General features: G+C 39.9%; 1 protein-coding gene across 3 annotated transcripts in view; it reads left to right on the top strand.

The window, feature by feature from the left end:
- The window catches only part of LOC5500390 (intersectin-1), a 36511-nt gene that overhangs the window by 1183 nt on the left and 14143 nt on the right, over positions 1-21185 (top strand). For 2 of the 3 annotated variants that reach the window (XM_048721476.1, XM_048721475.1), the window contains 22 exons: positions 536-599; positions 1112-1848; positions 2221-2284; positions 2983-3245; positions 3969-4381; positions 5327-5467; positions 6095-6319; positions 6892-7084; positions 7572-7850; positions 8332-8453; positions 8933-9208; positions 10849-11072; positions 11785-11876; positions 12485-12648; positions 13194-13224; positions 13545-13666; positions 14955-15080; positions 16134-16173; positions 16430-16627; positions 20103-20164; positions 20236-20301; positions 20888-20994. In XM_048721476.1, coding sequence (XP_048577433.1) covers positions 536-599; positions 1112-1848; positions 2221-2284; positions 2983-3245; positions 3969-4381; positions 5327-5467; positions 6095-6319; positions 6892-7084; positions 7572-7850; positions 8332-8453; positions 8933-9208; positions 10849-11072; positions 11785-11876; positions 12485-12648; positions 13194-13224; positions 13545-13666; positions 14955-15080; positions 16134-16173; positions 16430-16627; positions 20103-20164; positions 20236-20301; positions 20888-20994 — 4009 coding nt within the window. Of the gene's footprint in view, positions 1-535; positions 600-1111; positions 1849-2220; positions 2285-2778; positions 2784-2982; positions 3246-3968; positions 4382-5326; positions 5468-6094; positions 6320-6891; positions 7085-7571; positions 7851-8331; positions 8454-8932; positions 9209-10848; positions 11073-11784; positions 11877-12484; positions 12649-13193; positions 13225-13544; positions 13667-14954; positions 15081-16133; positions 16174-16429; positions 16628-20102; positions 20165-20235; positions 20302-20887; positions 20995-21185 lie in introns of those variants that run through there. The other variant, XM_048721477.1, reaches the window with a different exon arrangement.

Genomic DNA, 21185 nt, shown 5'->3' on the forward strand with positions numbered 1-21185 from the left:
TTGGTGTATTTTAATGTACTGTAATTTCAACAATAAAGTCAGATATGAATCAGATATGAATGTTCATGTCACATAAAATATTTGACTTTCTGTTTTTGGTCAATTTTGAATTAAGTTCTAGACACAGCAACTATACATATTTAATCCACAGACCTGAGAAATCCATTAGCTTTTATATCTTATTGGCTAGAGTTTCTGTAATTATCAATATTCTGTGAGCACTTGTCAGTGCTTACCAACTTACTTAACTGCTTCCTGGCTTCTGTCATTCAAACGAATGGAATTGCATTTTGTGCTTTTTGACTGGTCAGAGCATTGCTGGGAGGTTGTGTAAATTGAAACCATTCAGTGTTGGCTGAAGAATACTACGCTTCAAAGATTTTGAATGACAGAAGCCAAAATGTGATTTAGCCTTTGCAGAGAGTTTGTAGAATATTAAAAATGGCACTAACACCACATGTATTCCCCCAAAAGTATAGTAATGTCTGTGTATTGTCACTTTCATATCAGTCTTAGATGCCGTTTATTTTCAAAGGTGAACAAGCCAAGCAGTTTTTTCTCAAGTCCAACCTACCTGCCATGGTCCTAGGAAAAATCTGGTCAGTAGAGAAAACCTTGGGTTATGTGTTTAAAAATAAACCACTACTCTAATTATTTTGGAAAGGCTGGGTTGGTATTATATTTGGGAGGGGATTGGGCAAATACATCGGAAAAAACAAGAGGAATAAATACAAAAAGCCCAAATAGTCATGTTCGTGAACCAGAAGAATGAAAACAAACCCCAAAAACTGGAATTCAACTCTGCAGAGTCGAATAAAAAAAAAAAAAAAAAACAAGAGCATACAGCTTTCTCAGTTAAAAAAATCATAGCAGAGCTGGAGAAATGTAGGTAAACTTCCATAGGAAATGAAGTATTTATGCATCATAGAAAATGAAGTATTTATCCATCAGTGCAAACATTAATTGTCTTTAATAGCAAGCATACAAATATGTAATTTTCCACATAAAATGCTTTAGATTTGTTTATTGTTGATGAATTTGTTTGTATGCAAGATGTAGAAAACAACAATATTACATTATTGGAGTCTGACCCAATTCCTTTTGTTCACAGGAGCTTGTCTGACATAGACAGGGATGGCAAAATGACAATGCAAGAGTTTACCATAGCCATGCACTTGATACAAAATAAACTAAAGGGCGTTGAGCCCCCATCTGTACTACCCAACACTCTAAAGATGACATCCCTCCCTAGCACTTTCAATAGGAATCAACCAACCGCAAGTCCACAATACAGCCCGAGTGGTGTTCCTAGCGGAATATCTAATGGGTTTAGCTCCATGACTCTACCAAAGGCCTGTTTGAGCACAATGTCTGGTACAATGACTCTACCAAAATGTTCTGGAATTTCCTGGTCTGGCGTGAGTCAGCCTGCAGTGTCAGGATTTGGAGTATCTGGACTGAACCAGCCAGTTTCAAGTTCTGGGTTTGGAATGGGACTCCACCAGCCACCCAAACCACCAGTGTTTGGAATGGGGTTTAATCAGCCTGGTAATACACCCACGTCAGGATTTGGTGGCCAGGCAATGAGTGGTATAGGACTAGGAACATTAAATGTCAGCTTGGGTGGTTATGGTACGACAACAACCAATATGGGAATGCCTAATGGTCCAGGCATTATGGCGAGTAGTGTTCAAGGTCAGTCAGCAACTTCAGGGACGGGGCTCATGGGTGTTGCCCCTCTTGCTGGACAGACAGGGAGTACTATGACCTCTATTTCATCAGTAGCAAGACTAAAGTATACCCAGATGTTCAAAGCGCAGGATTTCAAACAGACTGGATTCTTGTCTGGTGAGTGAATATGAATTGCTGCACATACTGTATCGACTAACTGTAAATAAAAATACCAATGTTCTATAGCACATTTGTAAGGCACACTGTGATTTAAACCTCTTGGCAAAAGAGATTGTCTGTCGGTATCAGAAAGTGCCCCTAGGGCTAGGGTGTGAGTGGTGATATACTGGTGATCCTGTGACAGAGATGTTATTAAAACTTGTTATAAAAAATGTTATAAAAAATGCTCACACATATACTGTCACCTTGTTTTTCTCTAGCTTGCTGAATTGTGTTTCTAGTTATAAATACCTCTTTGTACTATCTACTGGAAGGACTGTTGGTGCGAGGTGCATGAGCCATTAATACTTTGTGCTGTTTGTTGAACAGGAGAGCAAGTGAGAAGCATGTTAATACAGTCTGGACTACCCCAACCATCTTTGGCACTAATATGGTAAGAACTGCATTAATAGGTACAGACTAATGCACCGACACACTCAGAACTTATGTAGTATTTATGGTTAGGACTTTATTACTATTCAGTATGAACACAAGCGTACACTGATACAGTCTGGACTACCCCAACCATCCTCAGGACTGTATCATAAGGACTACATAGCTGTCAACCCAACTTGGACAGAAATCTTGTGAAATCGGGTGAAATACAGTAAATATGTGAAAAAAACCAAGAGAGCCAATGTGGGTGAATACAGAGAATGTATATGAACATTCTCACAAAAAATTATTCTTTTGATTCTTGCCTAATGCTGGTGAGTTGACAGCAATGGGACTACAGTACATCACTGTTAACACAAACATACATTTATCCATTACGGTTTTCCTTACCCACCTTTAGCACTAAAATGTATGTTAAGGACTTCATCACTATCACAGACATAATGTGTACATTGATACAGTCTGGACAACCCCAAAGCATATTTAGCACTAATATGGTTACGACTGCACCACTACAGTGTGTAAACAGCAATACATTGATGCATACTGGTCTACCTCAACCATGTTGCCTACAAACTAAGAGTCACAACGTAGCATGATCACACACTGTCAGCTTGGGGTACCTGTTCTGTAACTATGCACCTGAAGTAAGTAGAATAACAAAGTACGAGTGACTCACTGTTAATTTTTTTCTAGGAAATTATCTGATGTTGACAAAGATGGCCAGTTAAATCAAGACGAGTTTATTCTTGCCATGCATTTTGTTGACATGGCAAAACTTGGCCACACCCTCCCACTAGTCGTCCCCCCTGAACTCCTGACACCCGCCATGCAGACAGCCAGCCGCCAGCATAGCGATAGCATGAGTAGTAATGACGGTCGAGAGCGATCTGGAAGCAACCTTAGTATTGATGGCCGTTCAAGGTCTGGTAGCACCACAGATGACAAGAGAACTATTTGTGAGTAAGAATCCTGGGTCTTTGGGATCTCATATTTTGTTAGCCTGTGTAGCAAGCGCATGGGGCTGGTGAAAAGGGAGATAGCACATGTCTGGGAGAAGGACAAGTGAGAGGGCACTTGAGGCTCCATCTGTCTACTGCCTCTCGGCTAGTGCACATGGCTGTGTGTGTTCACATTGTTCATTTAACTGACTGTGTGGCTGACTCAAAGATCGCATTTAATACAGTAACAGCCTGTTGCGCCTTCTAGCATGGCTCCACTATAAGTGGAGAAAAAGATGCAAATGTTTCATAAGAAATATTGAAAACTGACATCATGACAAGCTCGTGGAAAGCTTCTTGGTCAACCAGATCACAGTTTTACCTCTCATTAGAATTAAACTTTTTTGGGAAAGTATTTACAGTATATACAGGGGCTACTGCTCTAGAATTTGTTTACAGTGTGTCCACTGTTTTGCACAGTTTTTTGTACCTTTTCCTCCATCTTGTCTTGTTGCATACCATCTCATTAGAGCTCAGGTGTGGCTGACTTGTTCCATGCTTCTTTTTGTTTTTGTTTCATGAGGTGCTGTGGTGCTATCCATGGATTATAAGAGGATCCTCACATGTAAAAATGAGATCTACTATTTGTTGGATGAGACTTGGTGATCTCAACGATAACTGTATAATTATTAAACCTTACAGTGCACACAAAAGATTAAATGGGTTCTTTTATTGTTTCAGTTACATTTGAAGATAAAAGAAAACAGAACTTTGAGAAAGGGAGACTAGAGCTTGAAAAACGAAGACAGGACCTGCAAGACAAATTGAAACGCGAAAAAGAGGAACGTGAGGCTAAGGAGAGGGCAGAGGAAGAAAGGCGTCAGAGGGCAAAGATGGAGGCAGAGCAGAGGAGGCAGGCAGAGTTAGAGAAGCAACGGCAACAGCAAATGGAGATGGAGAGGGAGCAAGAGGTGCTACGGAAACAGATGATCCAACAGAGACTCCAAGCACAGATAGAAGCTGAGCGACAGCGGCAGAAGGAATGGCAGAAGAGGAAGGTTGAAGAGTTGCTGAACCAGAAAGGGCTTGAACAGGATATTGTTAACAATCTCAAACAGAGGCTAAAAAAATTGGAAGAGGAGCTGGCCACTGTGGTAAGCGTTTTTAGTCCAAAAATTTTTTATATTAAATTAAAATAAAATAAAAAACTGTGCAAGTTAATAAAGGGATGTATTAAGTTTATACAACCACACTCATAAATCACTAGCTCTGATTGGTCAAGGGTCCATGTGTTATTACAGGACACACACATGCTTAGCGTCAGCAAGTGTGCTCCCTTCCCAAACTAGCTCTGATTGGTCAAGGGTCCATGTGTTATTACAGGACACACACATGCTTAGCGTCAGCAAGTGTGCTCCCTTTCCAAACTAGCTCTGATTGGTCAAGGGTCCATGTGTTATTACAGGACACACACATGCTTAGCGTCAGCAAGTGTGCTCCCTTTCCAAACTAGTAGATTGGAACTTAAGAAAACATTTTTATTGTTGTATAAAACAAAATTATCTCGTTTTTGTGTGTGTCTGTCCTGTAATACGTAGATGCACAGAAGACGCCAAAGTGCATCATAAACAACAGTCACAGAGCGTCACGATGTCACAGTGTGTTATGAAAAAAGTGTGCAACAAGACACAGCCCAGTTGTGGACTGTTGTTCATGACATGGTGTATTGTCTTCTGTGCATCAATTAAAGGACAGACCACAAAAATGATCCAAAGAAAAAATGAATTATATTTGTTTTTGTACAAGAATTTAAACTTTGTTTTTATTACAGCACTCTTATAACAAATGGACCCTTGACCAGAGCACACATTTGGGAGTGGTATAAAATATGGCATTTAAGAGTTGCTTATAAAAATTTGATTATCAAAGCACTCTTGATTTCCCTGGCAACTGCACAAACATCACCTGTAGCATGAGGTGTGGCTGTGCCCCAATATTTCTTAATGTTTCTGTATCATGTCCCCCCCCCCCCCCCCCCCCCCGGATATTTCGAGGCCTGCTAAAGCTCTGGACTAACAGACTTGTTGGGTTATGTGCAGGTTGGCAAAAAGGCTTCTGTGCAGATGAGTTATGACCAAGAGCAGAGGGCCTGTCAAGATGCCAAAACCGCCTTGAACAAGGTCACCACAAATAGGGACATGAGAGTATCAGATATCAGCAGGGTGCAGTGTGATATTAAGGTACATACACCATGACAAACAGGGACATGCACACATCCAACATAAGTAGGTCTCAGGTAACATTCTATCATTCTGCCATTCTACACATGCAATGAGTCCTCATTAGCACTCTCACCACTCAAGAATCGAGGCTTGCACTTTTAATGAGGCAATTTTTAATAAAGTCACTTTTCTCTCACAAAAGTCTCACTGCTCACACACAAGGCAAGTACCAATGGTTTAGAATGATCTCCAGGAGCAATGGTGAAGGCATTTTTTTCCATATATGAAATTTTTGACACTATAAATGCTTGTGCAAGTGTTATTGTTTTCCACGTACAGTATGTATAGTGGTCCTGACTCAAAAGTCATTGTGCGAATTAGAAGATAAACTATTTCAGTGAACCTTTAAACCAGCAAAATTATCTTGGGTTTTAAATCCTGGCTGTCTTTATTAGAAATTTTGAATCTCTTAAGTAAAGATGTCTTTCAATACACTTCAATAAACTGTACAGATGCTTCGCTTAAACGCTGACTCACGCTTATTGATTGTAAACTGCAAGGAACAATGTTAATTTGTGAAAAGCAAATACCTAACATTTTATTTCATTTCTTGTTTCATACTTATAACTCAGTATTTATTTTCAGGAATACCAGCAACGTATTACAGCCCTTTCTAATGAGCGTGAGCGGGTGGCGCTAGAGATGAATAAGAGAGACACAAGCACACTAGCAGAAGCCCATGGTAATGCTATGGCAAGCCTCATTGATACGAAAGGCACCATCCGGAGGCTACAGGCCACTCAGACTACCATGGAAAAGACTTTAGAGGAGAGGCTGAAAGAAGTGGATAACCTTAACAATCAACTCAAGGTGTTAATAGATCTTGAATTGCTAAAACATGACCAGCAAAATATTTGCTCAATCATTTGGCAGCCAGTGGTTTGATTACAGAAATGTACTGTAGCCCTACAACTTACTTTTGATCAATACTGTACATGATCAATTTTAATGTGAGGAACTTAGGAAATTAGTAACTGTTATTAATAGGCCTCTGTAAACCTTGAGGTACAAAGGTTATTGACACAGTCTTGTGGGCATTCAAAGCATATTGGAAATCATGCAAGGGCAAATTCATCAGAAAAAAGGCCATCTACATGTACAGTATGTAAAAAAACGTTTAGCAGTACTAATAATATCCTTCATATAGAATTGCCCAAACCTCCCCTCAGAAAATGTTCTGTGCCTGAAAGACATCATTGTAGCTCTGAAGTAATAGGTCAACAAATCTTGCATGCTGATTGTTATTTTCGATGGTTGTTTATTTGGTAGCACAGTGCCACTTATAAAGCAGTCTAAACAAAAACGCACACAATTGTAGGTTTAGAAGCTAGTCTAGGATGCTTATTCAGTCCTAATTCCTTCCTTTCCCTTTCCTCCAAAAGGAAATAAAGACAAGTGTCCAAAACACGACAGCAGAAAACAGCCGTCTCCAGCATATGGCAGAGGCCAAACAGCGGGAGCATGTGCTGTGGAGGCAGCGTAAGGAAGAGGAGGAGAGGGCGCGAAGGGAAATGGAGGCAAGGCGCCGTAAGGGGGAAGAGGAGGCACGCAGACAGAAGGAGCGAGAGCTTGAGGGTATGGTTAACAGAGCAGTATGAGACCTGACACACCCAAAAGAGCCTGATAAAAGTGATGCCAAGAATGTAGTTTAGTGTTTCTAGCAGTTACAAGGAAGTGATGATGTAATTTGCGTCGTAGGGTGTGTGATGGTTACAGTTTGCCTTCTGTTATATGCCACTCTACCCAAATGAAGACAGCAAATCCATACTGAGTCAATTTTTAACCATTTTTGTCTCAATGGAAAAGAAATAACTATGTTTGGCCAAGCATTGGTGAAGTTTCTTCTGTTTAAAGCTCTTTTTAGTGTCAACTTATATCAATTATTAGAAGCCAATTAAAAGGTACCTGTGTAGATGAAGCCTTACCTCAAAAATATCGCAAAAAATTGAAGAGCCCTCCAGTTATTACTGGAGTTTTTGAAACATTAAGTTTAAAAAAAGTCACCAGTTTGGTTATGTTAGTATTTGTCTTTTGCAACTACCTTGTTATTTGCCACATACAGCAATGAGGCAAGAGCAGGAGCGGCAGAAGAAGGACCAAGAACTCCGCCGCCGCATGCAGGAAGCAAGGGAAGCTGAGGCACGCCAGAAAGAACAGCAACTCCTTAACAAAGACAAGATCGTGGTACAACAACAGCAGAACCTTGTTAACAAACAGCCTAACCTACCGGCCTGGCGGACAGAACCCGAGGGGGGAGGGGGTGAGGCCAATATGGGCAAGGTCTTGAAGATTGAGGAGAAGTTTAATCTGGAAAAAGTTGAGAAAGCACCCCAGCTGCAAGGTTTGTGTACATGTTGAATATACTCAACCAAGCCTGGTCTTAAAGGCATCTCCAGGAGTACAGGTAAACAAAAAGGTAGAGAAGGCAGCCCAGCAACAGGGTTTGTGGAGATATTAAATATACTCGATGGAGTGTAGTATGGCATTGTCAGGAATAAATGTAAACAAAAAGGTTAGAAGGAACTAAAAAGGAGAAAGTGCAATGTACAGTGTAATTGTATAGTTCTGTAAATGTAATTTTGGGGAAAAAATGATATTATGTTTTTTGTTATTGTTATTGTATTGTACTTATGTATCTTTTTGTATTATTAATGTAAAAAAATTATGTTGAATATCATAATAAAGACTGGAATTTAAAAAAAAGGTTAGAATGCACTCTAGCGACATCACTTCAAAGGTGATAAAGTTGTAGAAATCAGCTGGTTAACAGTATTGTATAGTACCTTGGCCTGTGATTTTACATTGTGCCTCTCTCTCTTCAGAACCCATGCCAAGACCTCGACCACGAGCTGTCAAGAAGCCGCTTCAGTACTATCGTGTACTGTACGCATTTGAGCCACGTAACCCGGATGAGATAGAAGTTAACGAGGATGACATTGTTACTGTGAGTATTGTAAGGGGAAAAGATCTGCTCTGACCATTCCGTTTGTTGGTTTGTTGATGAGTAGAGTTTTGGGGCAGAAAAATATACATTGATATTGATGTATATAAAAAAAGGCTTTGAAATCTTATAATCTCTTGTATGACATTGAAGTCTTATAAATCTTTGATCTTTAATTGGGAGAATGGCATTTGACCAGTGCTAATTTTATAATCGTGGGTGGGGATAGTAGCACAGCAATTATGTGTTGTTGCTTGTGATCATTGCTGCAGCACTTTTGTTACATCAGAAATAGTTATTACTTTCAAACATCTTAACATTTTTAGTTAGAATGTAATGGTCTTGACTTTGTTACTTTGTTTTTTTCTGAAGAACAAGAATAACTAAAAATATGAGTCTCTAAAAAAATTCATTTCTCCCTTACAATACTTTTTCTTTTTGCATAAGGCTTAACGTTATCCTCTGCTGTCCCTATTTTCTAGGTTGACCATGATAACTGCACCGCGCCCCTGGGCTGGCTGAGGGGCAAGTGTCATGGCAAAACAGGGCTTTTCCCAGCAAATTATGCAGAGAAAATCAGTGAAGAGGAGGCCAAGCAAGCACAGTCCCCCGGCACTACCCCACTGGAGCCAGAAAAGCCCCATCTAGAAGTATCAGTCAAGTCATTGGCGGCTTCCATTAGTCAGCAGCTTGTAGGCGGTCAACAGGCTACCAGCCGTTCAGAGACAGCAGTGACTGCGAAACCACCAATCACTGAGGTGAGAGAAATTTTTGCCATCCGCCATTTTGTCATCCTGGCAGGTAGCCGAAAAAAAAATTGTATCACCCTTTAAACAATTCTTTTGGTATTTTTAATGGCTTGATTGGTTAAAGCTGCATTGTCACCAGTTTACTGCTTGTTGATTACGTAACAATCTCTGATGATTTTTAAAGGAAAACACGAAAAAATATTTTAAAATGATGAAAGCAGTGTGTCTATTGGAAGTTTCTTTGAGGATGTGATTGATAATTTAGAGCGGATTGCCTGTTAAACAGTGCAGATTCTGCACTGAGGTTTCCATTAGTCCTCCGCAAGTAAACTTAAAGCCAGTCGATCCGATCTGCGCGACGCGTGGTTTTGTAGGCTATGAAAACCCCATGCATGTGAATAAATTAATGCTTAAATTTAACCCATCCTACAATAAAATCGACTCGATTATATTTCTACGATATCAAACAATGCTGGGTAAGTTATATTTTTCTAAATGATGCGAGTTCTAAACATCCAAAAAAATAAAAAATAACAGCGTCACACAAGTCGGATTCATGGACTTTAAGACAATGCGAGGCGCTTCAGATTATTTTGTAGTTTTATCCGTAAATAATGCAAAGCAATACAAAGATAATGGAGAGTACAACCGAGCCGATTCCTCAGTTACTTGAATAAAGCAGTGACTAGTATAGGGTGTACATAGTTTGGCTTTATTAAAGAAGTGATGATGTACAGTAATTTGCGTCGACGGGTGTGAGACGGTACCTTTCAACAGTGACAGCATTGCTCAGGCAATGTTGGTGCAGTTTGCATGTGGCTATCTATACAGTCTCAAAATCTATACATACTATATCTATACATCTATACAGTCTCAAAATCTATACACATCTATACGGAGGATGTAGTTTGATGTTCCTGCGTTTTGCAAGGAAGTGATGATGTAATTTGCGTTGTTTCTGATCGATTTGTTGTTTCTTTGGTAGGGTGTGACTTGCATAGGTACTACTTAAAATTTCTTAAATCTTAAATCTTATTTCACATTTATTAGGCCTTAAAAAGGTCTTAAATTTAGGGAAAAGTTTTATAGTAGTCTTAAAAAGTATAAACGTTTAGAATTTCTTGCGAAGCTTATGCTTTGTGCGGTTCTAATTTGTTGAGGGAAGTGGTGATGTAATTTGCGTCATAGGGTTTGAGATGGTTACAGTTTGCCTGCTGTTATTTGCCTCTCTGCCCAAATGAAGACAGCAAATCCACACTGATCCTTTGTCAGTAGTTTTTGATTTCATTACAGCTTCTGTTGCTATAGGCCTCTTTCACTTTCGTGGCCTTTTGAGTGGCATACACACGGCCAAAATAAACACAGAAATGGAGGCGAAAATCATGCCAGAGAGCGACAAAAAATTAAATATTTCAATTAAAATAATCCTTTTCTGACATTGAAACTAACTGCATGATTCGTAAGTGCTGAATAAGATGCTTTTAGTTGTTGTTATTTTACCAGCAACGGCCGGAGGACATGCGAGTTCACCATCCCCCCAAAAACACGTTATTTCTTAGTGCAGCCGTTAATGAATTCAACTTTAAACTGCTACTTTACTGAACTAATAGTGTTTGTGAGAAATTCATGGCTGTTTGTCGCATTCTCAGGGACCCAAGTCTGGAGGTGGTTCCCTCGCACCCCAGGGCTTGACCGCAATTGCCCTTTACCCTTACCGGGGCAAGAAGGACGACATGCTGTCCTTCAACAAGAACGATATAATCGCTATCAAGGAGCAGCAGGACACGTGGTGGTCAGGCGAGCTGAACGGCAAGATAGGGTGGTTCCCTAAGACATACGTCAAGTTGACAAGCACTGCTGTCAAAACGACTGGGTGGGTACCCTGTGTGACGGATGGGTGAGATTGGGTGGTTGGTTGTTTGTTAATTAAATTGTCGATGTTAGCTAATTGTTTTACTAAAATACTAAAATTGCCTTCAGTACCTTTTCTAACACTAACCGTTACCCTAAGAGATTTCTTTAATCTTAGTATTTTCAATAATATAAAGTGATGATGTTATTTCTGTGGTAGGGTGTGACTTGCATAGGTACTACTTAAAATTTCTTAAATCTTAAATCTTATTTCATATTTAATAGGCATTAAAAAGGTCTTAAATTTAGGGAAATTTTTTATAGTAGTCTTAAAAAGTATAAACGTTTAGAATTTCTTGCGAAGATTATGCTTTGTGCGGTCCTAATTTGTTGAGGGAAGTGATGATGTAATTTGCGTCATAGGGTTTGAGATGGTAACAGTTTGCCTGCTGTTATATGCCCCTCTGCCCAAATGAAGACAGCAAATCCATACTGATCCTTTGCTTTTTCTTGACCTATGAGATCATTTCGTACTCAACTCTGAACATGCCTCATCCAATGTGTCGTGTTTGAGCAAGGTTGTGTTTTGTTGGCTGTATGTTGATGTTGGGATTTTGCCCCCCTTATGTACAATGTTCCTTCCCTTCAGGCAAGGGGTTTTAAAATTGATGGATGTGGACTAGAAACTCAAATATTTACCTCCACATTCCTGATATTTTGCATCCTCTAACTAGGTCTTCGAGCAGTAATATATCGACCACACCCACTCCTACTCCGCCCTCCGAGCCACAGTTAGCCCAAACGGAGGATCTACCCATTCTTTTTGGTAAGAATATCGTGTATAAGTAGCAAAATAAGCGAATAGTGAATGTGTTACCTGTAGAGTAAGATAATATTTGAGACTGTTATTTAAGGGTATTGACTTCAATCACAGCAAAATACATGTAAAACAGCAACAACAACGAAAAATGCACACAAAAGACAGCAACGAAATGCAAAAAAAAAAAAATACAACAAGATCAACAACAACATGAACGAATAATGCACGTAAAAACAAAAACAGCAACGAAAAACAACGACAAAAAACACAAGAACAAAAGCACACATTGTAAAAGGTCATAATCCGTCGTCCAGAATGTGTCGCGCTGTACACTTATAATGTACCAGGATAAGGTGATATCTGTCAGTCATTCTGATTGAAATTCGTTCCTCATATACCCGCTTGAATCCCCAGAATGTTTCGCGCTATAGACTTATAATGTATCAGGATAAGATGATATCTTTCAGTCTTTCTGATTGAAAATCGTTCCTCATATACCCGCTTGAATCCCCAGAATGTTTCGCGCTAAACACTTATAATGTATCAGGATAAGATGATATCTTTCAGTCTTTCTGATTGAAAATCGTTCCTCATATACCCGCTTGAATTCCCAGAATGTGTCGCGCTGTACACTTATAATGGCGAGGAAGGTGACCTTAGCTTTAAGGAGGGCGACGTCATCGGTATCACTAAGGACGAGGGGGAATGGTGGGAGGGGAGACTACGGGAGAACTACGGACTCTTCCCTGCAAACTACGTCAAGAAGAAAGAGGCAGAGGTAGGGGGCAGAAGCTCGCATTTGTTTTTTGAAATCTTACGCCAGGCTAAGTTCAAGCGTTTTATTATCCATGAGCCGTATTTACTGCATATTAATAAAAATGAACCAGGCGTATTGTTTTATTTTCATTCGCCTGCATTTGAATACGGCTCATGAAAAGTACGACGTTTGTGCAACGCCTCAGTGCCCTTTTGTTTCGGACCGAACATTTGACATCCAACACAAGGTAACATATTTTCCTTGGCCAGTTAGGTTGCTCTATTTTGTTTTATTGGAATTTACCCGTCGTCGTCTTCGTCATCGCCTTCATTCATTTGTAATTATAATGCATCGCTCGCTATTCTGGCCACCATGACAAAGTTTTTAGAAAGTTGGTCAAGTAGCATGCGTGATTCAATCTTTTGGTTGATAAGAACTTTATAAGTAGGAGGATTTAATCGTGCTTTGTCGTGCCTGGAAGCATTTTTTGACACGCTGTTTAGCTAGTGTGGATTTGATTATATAAAGATTTATTAAAAGCATTTCCTTCCTTTCTTTGACCATAGGTACCTGTTGCTGCTCCAAGATCGAAACCTGGTGAGTTTTAGCCACTAATAGACTACCGGTCACTGCTTTTTCAGCGTACTTAAGCAACGCTGGAAGCAACAGCAGAAATCAATGGTAAATTTTAAATTTTCTTGGCCAGGGCAGGGTCTTAAGTTCAACTCCCTAGTTTGATACATTTCAGCAGTTCTCCTCCAAACCCCAACATGCCCAGATAAAAACGAAACTCCCAAGTATTATCCTTCAAAAGTCAATGTTACGTATCTGTTACGTCCTTCTATTCATTTGTATAAAGCGTTTCACCAAGCGCAAGTCTACTTTATCTCTTAACTCACTCTTTTGTTTGTTTTCAGAAATCGCGACAGTGGTTTCTCCGTACACTGCGATTGCCGCTGACCAGCTAAGCCTCGCCCCAGGTCAACTCATACGTGTTACTCGGAAAGACCCCAGTGGATGGTGGGAAGGCGAGCTACAGGTTCGTAATTTGATGTTCGCCCATAACGTATAAAATACATGCGTGATTAATGGTGCCCCTGATCACTCATTTCAAGGTCAATAATAAGCATTACTTGTAAGATAGCCAGTGCTGAAAAAAAAAGCAAGACAGTTTCCAGTTCCCTGTGTTTAAACCAGCCTTTTTGTTTTGAAATGGCGGCTTTTTACCTGCGAACTGTCACATTTTGGCAAATGCCAAGAAAATTAGCTCAAAGCTTAGGCTTTAATTTTCTTTTCGACTCCCTCATTATCTAACATATCTGTCGTCTTTTGTACAGTATGGTTTTAATGCTGTACACTTAGTAAAAACAGCGACTGAAGTCAGCCTTTCGTACCTTTACTCGAACGATTCAACACTCGTGGCCCCCTCGTGCGAAGTTCGTGGACGATCTCACCTTACTAGAAATAGTGCCTAGGAATTCTCCCCCGGTCATGAACTTCCTCGTGGAGTATATCCACGATTATGCGAACAGTCACAATATGGTTTTGAATCCCAAAAAGTGTAAATCAATAACCGTTGACTTCCTTGATTATAACAGCTGTGTGTGGGGTCCCATTGTTATCGGTAACGCAGTCGCGAAGCGCGCGAGCACTTTCAAATTACTCGGTGTTGTTATTTCTCACGACCTCACATGGGACGCTCACTGTGAAGTTATAATCAAAAAAGCCAACAAAAGGCTATATGCACTACGTCAGCTTAAGAAAAGTGGTTTAGGGGAAAGTGATCTAGTCAATGTGTATTGCGCCCTGATTAGATCGGTTGTTGAATACGGCTGTGTTGTTTTCTCTAATTTACCTAAACGCCTCTGCTATTCCTTAGAAAAGATTCAGAAACGGGCGCTCTCCGTTATCTACCCGAATCTGAATTATGAGAATGCACTTGTACAGGCTAATCTTCAAGACCTTGAAAGCCGTAGGCAAGATCTCTGTAAAAAATGCATGTGTAATTTATCAGAAGAAAACCCTGTACATAAACTTATATTGTCAAGGACTATAACAACGTACAGCCTGCGATCGAGTGTAACCCGGCGTGCTGCACCGTCAAGAACCAAAAGGCTCAGTGACTTTGTTTCTGTCAAGTATTTAAATGTTTTGTAATTGTTCCTGTAATTCAGTCCTATGGCTGCGATAGGAATAAATAAACACATTAGTTCACTATGATTGTGCTTGTTTTCGCCAGAGCACGTGCATGCGCATGCGCTATTCAGCACTGTCTATAAGGTAATGATGAGTGTATCAACGTCGGTGTGCGGTTTCCCGTTTTGCAGGCTCGCGGCAAGAAACGCCAGAGCGGGATCTTTCCAGCCAATCACGTGAAGATCCTCGCCAAGGGACCAGGAGGCAGCCAATCAGGATCCAGCACATCCACGCAGCAGCCACCTGAGGGGGGGAATGTAAGTAAATCATGTCACCCTGCTTAAAGTACGAAGCGCGCTGACGTTCAACCAAGGCTAAGTTCGACCGTTGTAATATACGTAAGCCAAACTCAATGCAACTGCATGGAATAGTCATTCGTCTCATCTTCATTTGCATTGAATATGTTTTATACATGATATGACGACTGAACTTAAGCCTACGATGAAGTTTTGGAAAAATATTCATTTAGCATTCAAGAATAGAAGTTTTCATTGACACGAGCCTGGAGGCTTCTGTCTTGTTTTGATACGCGGTTAGCTAGTGAAACAAATGTCAATCAGATAGTACTTTGTCTTGCATCTTGGCCTACTTCTTAAAACTGTCAAGGTGGCCACGGTAGCGGACTTCGACCTGTATTATACATTTGGTTAATAATTGGTATGTCTGTGGACGCTTAAAAAAGACAAGACACAGCAGTACTTATGCGATGTAAAACACTTGGATATGGGTATTCAAAAACTCAAGGATGATAATTTGCGTCGTAGGATGTGAGAGTATCAATTTGCAAGAAAAATGTTTATGAATTACTTCACACCATCTTCAACATGGTGTAGAAACAGTGAAAGCGTTGGTCCAGCAATTTTGGCGCGGTTTGCATCTGGCTTGATATTGCTCTGTTTTGATGATGGACGGAAAAGACTGAGCACCTTAGTTCTTACGAGTATGACAGAACAGATTCCACAGTTAACTGAATACAGCAATAGCTAGTAGAGTGTAGTTTGGTGTTCCTGGGTTTTACAAGGAAGTGATGATGTAATTTGCGTCGTAGGGTGTGAGATGGTAACGGTTTGCCTGCTGTTATTTGCCTCTTTGCCCAAATGAAGACAGCAAATCCACACTGATCCTTTGCTTTCTCCGATTTGTTATATAATATTTTTTTAGTTTGTTTGGAACATTCAAAACTCTTATCATTCATCAAAATACAGCTTTTACTGTAATATTTGATATTTTAAAAATAGAATTTAGCTGTTTTAGTTGCATGATGCATTAACTGACATATATCAGTAGACAATTATCTGCTTTATTTGTAGATTTACGAGGTTCCCAGCTCACTTGTTAGCGCAACACAAGGTAATTAGTCTCTCTTCACTGTCATCATCATCATTACCATAGTTGGCGCCTTCAACATCATAATTTTTGTTACCAGCTCCGCCCGCATCACTACTACAAGTAGCAACCAAGTTCTTGTTTTGACAGTTTTACTCCCTCTAAAACAAGTCTTCCTTGTTGTTCCCTCGTAACAAGTGTCCTTTGATTTTCCTTGTAACAAATGCCCCTTTATGTCCCCTCATAACATAACCCTTTATAACCCTTGATACCTCTGCAGGTCGACTGGAGCAAGTCCTGGCGATGTTTCCTTACACGGCCCAGAAAGGAGACGAGCTAACATTCTACAAGGGCAGCGTCATCAATGTCATGAGTAAAGATGGAGAGTGGTGGAAAGGAGAGCTGAATGGACAGGTCGGCATGTTTCCGTCCAACTACGTACAGTCACTTGGCGACCTTCCAGCGAGCACCAAACAATGTAAGTACTGAACCTTGCTTGAGTATCTTAGGCTAGGCCAGGAAATCAAGCTGAGTTTCTACATACACACGAGTGTTTACCAGACATAATTCAGCCGCCCAGTGCCTCTTTCCAGACGTCACAGTTCGACCGTAGGTGGCGCTTAGATGTAACTTTCCCTTAAAGAAGGCTTATCACGCCGCCATTACACGCTCCTGCACAATACCAAGTAACCTATAGCATCCATTTCCAACAGCTAATTCAAGCGAGTAACTGAGATACTTTCAATGTCATATCTTCTATCAAGTTTCTGACCTCTTTCGTGGATGGTTTTTCTGAGGTTTTCTCCTGACAATGTAGTATACATTGTATTTTCTAATGTGAACAATAACATTGTTAGACTTAGGCCTTATAACCGTATGGCTGTACAATAATATAACAAGGCAATTTGAAAACGAAAAGCGTTTCAGTGTAATGCGAGAAGCGAAAAGATGGGTAAAGTGAAATCAGTTCGCCGTGTCTAAATACGGCACAATAAAGGTCAATAATAGTCAAGGCTGGAGAGAACCAAATGGAAACCGACTTGGCATTCCTCCTGTCTACTCGTCTGGCATACGATGGCAGAGTGATAGTTATTAGGAATGTAGGATTAATGTTGTATCTTCTTTAATATTGAGATGTTAGTTCAGTTAGACAGATAAGATGAAAAAAAAACAACCCTAGTAGTAGTGAATTTTGTAGAGCTAGGACAAGCATATTTTTAGAGGTAGTCTCAGGTAGCTGTAATAAAATTTTCATCATTTAATGTCGTCCACTAGTCTTCTCCTCTGCCCCCCTTGACTTTTTATTCAGTACATACATCCCATTTGATCTCATCCAGCCTTAGTTGTGTGTAGTCAACCCTCGCTGCGTTTCCCGCCTTTTTTGCCTCACTTTCGTGCTCGTCCAATTAAAATTTAATACGGATTTATTCTCTTCCAGGATTGGCTCACGGAAGAAAGACCATAATGCTTTGGGGCCAGACTACTAGTTTGTAATTACTTCTCGTGTACTGTGTGTGTTGAATTTAAAAACTGACTTACTCTGTGTAAGTTGTGCCAAAAGACTGTTCTATTTGACTGGCTTTTGCCTTTGTGGTTGAGGAAAAGATGTATTATTATTTTAATCACATTATGGAATTCTTTTGCTTATAGAAATATTAGGGTAACGAAATGCTTTAGATAACTTTCTCGCTAGATAAGAAAAATATAATAAAATTTATAAGCTTTAAAAGTAACATGGTTTTTTTTATTATAGATCGGTTTTAAAATCCGATTCTTATTTTTTTATATTCTCTGTAACCATTTGGCAAAGATCGTTTTCGTCTGGTGGAGTGCGCGGGTGGTTGTGTAAGCTTGTTGTAGTTAGAATATAAAAGGCTTGTAATCTGGAGATAAGCGAATAAACAAACACTTCTGTCTCTGCTGTCTTATGTGTGCTTGTTTCCTGGTAGATCTGTTCCCAAAGCGATGGGTCTTTTTGTCGTGAACCAGTTCCTTCCTTTTAATAAATATAATCAGAACTTTTACACTCGTTTTCAGTCACTCGTCAGTCACAGTCACACGGACCTTCTGTTTTTCGTTTCCGAGCCGCTACTGGTTTTTCGTGACAGAAGCCATTTCGCAGAGGACTGCTGCCGTAGGACCGCTTACCAATGAGAGGGCGCCGAAAAGCACCAAGCGCCGAGGAGACAGCAGACGAAAACTACATACGCACATACTCACAAAACCAAAAACAACGCAAAGCTAAGGAACAATTCAAACTTTATTCAATTGCTGGCTTTGTGTTTATCGGTATTTTCTCGGTGACAGTAGCTAAAAAGGCGATCCACTTTAATGTTGTTTTGTTTGTGATCGATCTAAAGCTGTAGATACAGAATTGGAAGAATTCGTGAAGTCGTGATGACGTCCACCAAAAAGAGTTGTGACTCGTAAACGAAAAGCACAGGGTGGACGTGTAATGCCTAGTGCACACTAGCGACATAACAACATAACGACATGGGCGCGCGCACTATGTTTAACCCGACATAACGACATAAACGAAAAAGCGAATAGTATAAATCCACTCACATAATATCACGAATCTCGCAATTTAATTGGCTCCCGTACTCACTATCTTTATAGCCACAGATAGTGAGTAGCGAAAAAGCCGGCGTTTTCACAAAAAAATACTGAGAATTATTAAAATCGTCATTGATTTGAAGGTAGTATGTAGTGGATTTATACTAAAACAATTGTACTAGTCGTTCTCCTTTTCTATGAGTCGACTTAGCGCCTCGTTGACTATCTATTGACTCATAGAAAACTCGAACTCGTAGTCTAATTGTTTAATATAAAAAACGCATGTAAGTTCTGTTAGTGGCCTGTGTAGCAACTGTTTTTATTTATTTAAATGTTGGTGATATCTCAAATAGCTTTTCGAATGAAAAGAAATGAAATACGTCAATCAAGAATACCCCCGCCTCCCTCTAACATTTTGGTCAGCGGTTTCACGTTGCATTCTCTTCACTACCCCCGTGATTTGTCAGTTTCTGATAAATATGATGCAACCCCGCTCTTCTGTTACAGGGTTCGCCGCTATCAAACAAAGAGACAAAAATACCAAATGACCATATCAACAGCACTTCCAAAACAAATCAGAAGGCATTATTGTCACAAAATATTCAAGATTCGTTTTGTAAATATTGAAATCTGGGCACCAGTTCGTCAATTTGCTTGATTTGAACGAAAAGCAATATGCAAATCAATTAAAACACCCCACATGCATTTATAATGAGGTGTCTTTTTGGCGCGAAAGCGTTACGTTATTTCTGCCAGCGTGTAAAATATGACGATTTCTGGCGGGCTATAAAATGAACATTCGGGTGGTGCTTCACACTTTTGCCGAGAAAAAGCGAGAATTATTTACTATTGATTTTTGCGTGGTCCGTTATGGGATTTTCCCGTGGGGAATTCTCGTTTCTAACCGGTTTGCGTTCATCGGCGAGAAATATACACGTCAAGTCGAAGAGCAGTAGCAAGAGAAGTAGCAAGCGTAGAAAGGCGGAAAATCATAGAGTCACCATAACCGGCGGATCGAGTTATGTGCAAACCGGTAAAGCAAGTTTTTTCCGTTTTCCCATATCCTTTTTACATTTATGGCATTATTTGTTTGATCTTCATATTTGTATCTGTGGTGAAACTTGATTATTTTTCTACGATCTTTAATACCTATTATAAATAAACTGTTTTTCAATTCTCTCTCTTTTTGCGTAACGAATTTTTCATTCACGCGAGAGCTTTTATTCGCGCGATACTCAAAACGCGCGAAACCTCAAAAGCCGTCGTGGCTTTTGAGTGGCGTGGTTCAAAGTTTATGGTATAAAATCTTTTACAAAGTGTACATGGCGATGTCTTATGTTTATGCAAAAAAAAATTAGCCAAAAAACAAACAAACACATTTCTTGTTGTTGTTGTAGGGACTGGTTCATTCGACGCTGCCATCCTCGCTTCCATGTCTGACACTGAGCGCATGCGCCAGGTGAGTGATCGTTGACTTCACCGTTTGAGTTCTCAGTAGTTTTGACTAGATCTTCTTTTTCCGTGTTCTAGAATGCTATCTACGAATTGATTAATTCAGAACAAGCGTACATGGACCAGTTAAGCCTTACTCTTGAGGTGAGTGGAGAATGGCGGGGTTTGTTGAAATATGTATGGCGTATCACACATACTACGGAGTTTGTTTTTAGAACCCCGAGTTTTGTATGTATATAGGCATGAGAGCAATATATATTGATGGTGTTCCACGGAGTTTCTTCCTGGGACCCCGAGTTTTGTATATATTTAGGTATGAGAGCAATATATATTGGGGGTATACCGCGGAGTTTCTTTCTAGGACCTCCAGTTTTGTATATATGTAAGCATGTGTGCAATATATATTGATGGTATACCACGGAGTTTCTTTCTGGGACCCCCAGTTAAGTATATATTTAGGTATGAGAGCAATATATATTGGACCAGTGTTTAAACAAGTAACAAGTTTAAAGAAGACAAATCACGCCGCCATTTTATGCTCCCGCTAAATGTCGAGTCACACAAAGAATCCATTTCTATCGGCTAATTCAAGCGAGTAGCTGAGTTCAGACTTCAATCGTGGATGGTTATTTTGAAATTTACCTGCAAATAAACCGTTGTATTTTCAATTGTAAACAATAACAAGGGAAGGTTGATCGACATTCTTTAATGATCGTGCGTTGATTTTCAGGTGTTTTACAACCCTCTAGCGGAGTCTGGGCTTTTGACGGCAAACGAAATGAACACTATCTTTGTCAACTGGAAAGAAATTATCCATTGTAACATGAAACTGTTAAAGTAAGTAAAACTACCAGATAGAGCGCTGCATCAGACTCGATAACAGTGAGCTTAAGCTGGACATGTTTCTACGTGGTGCGATTTCTGCACAAGTTTTTGCGGAAATCAAGCGCCAGAATAAATAAGAAACCAGACATATTAAATGAAACTTTAAGAGAACGCGAAATTAAAAGAGCGCGAATATAAAAGTA

Source organism: Nematostella vectensis, chromosome 14 (assembly GCF_932526225.1).
Source record: "Nematostella vectensis chromosome 14, jaNemVect1.1, whole genome shotgun sequence".
Lineage (NCBI taxonomy): Eukaryota > Metazoa > Cnidaria > Anthozoa > Actiniaria > Edwardsiidae > Nematostella > Nematostella vectensis.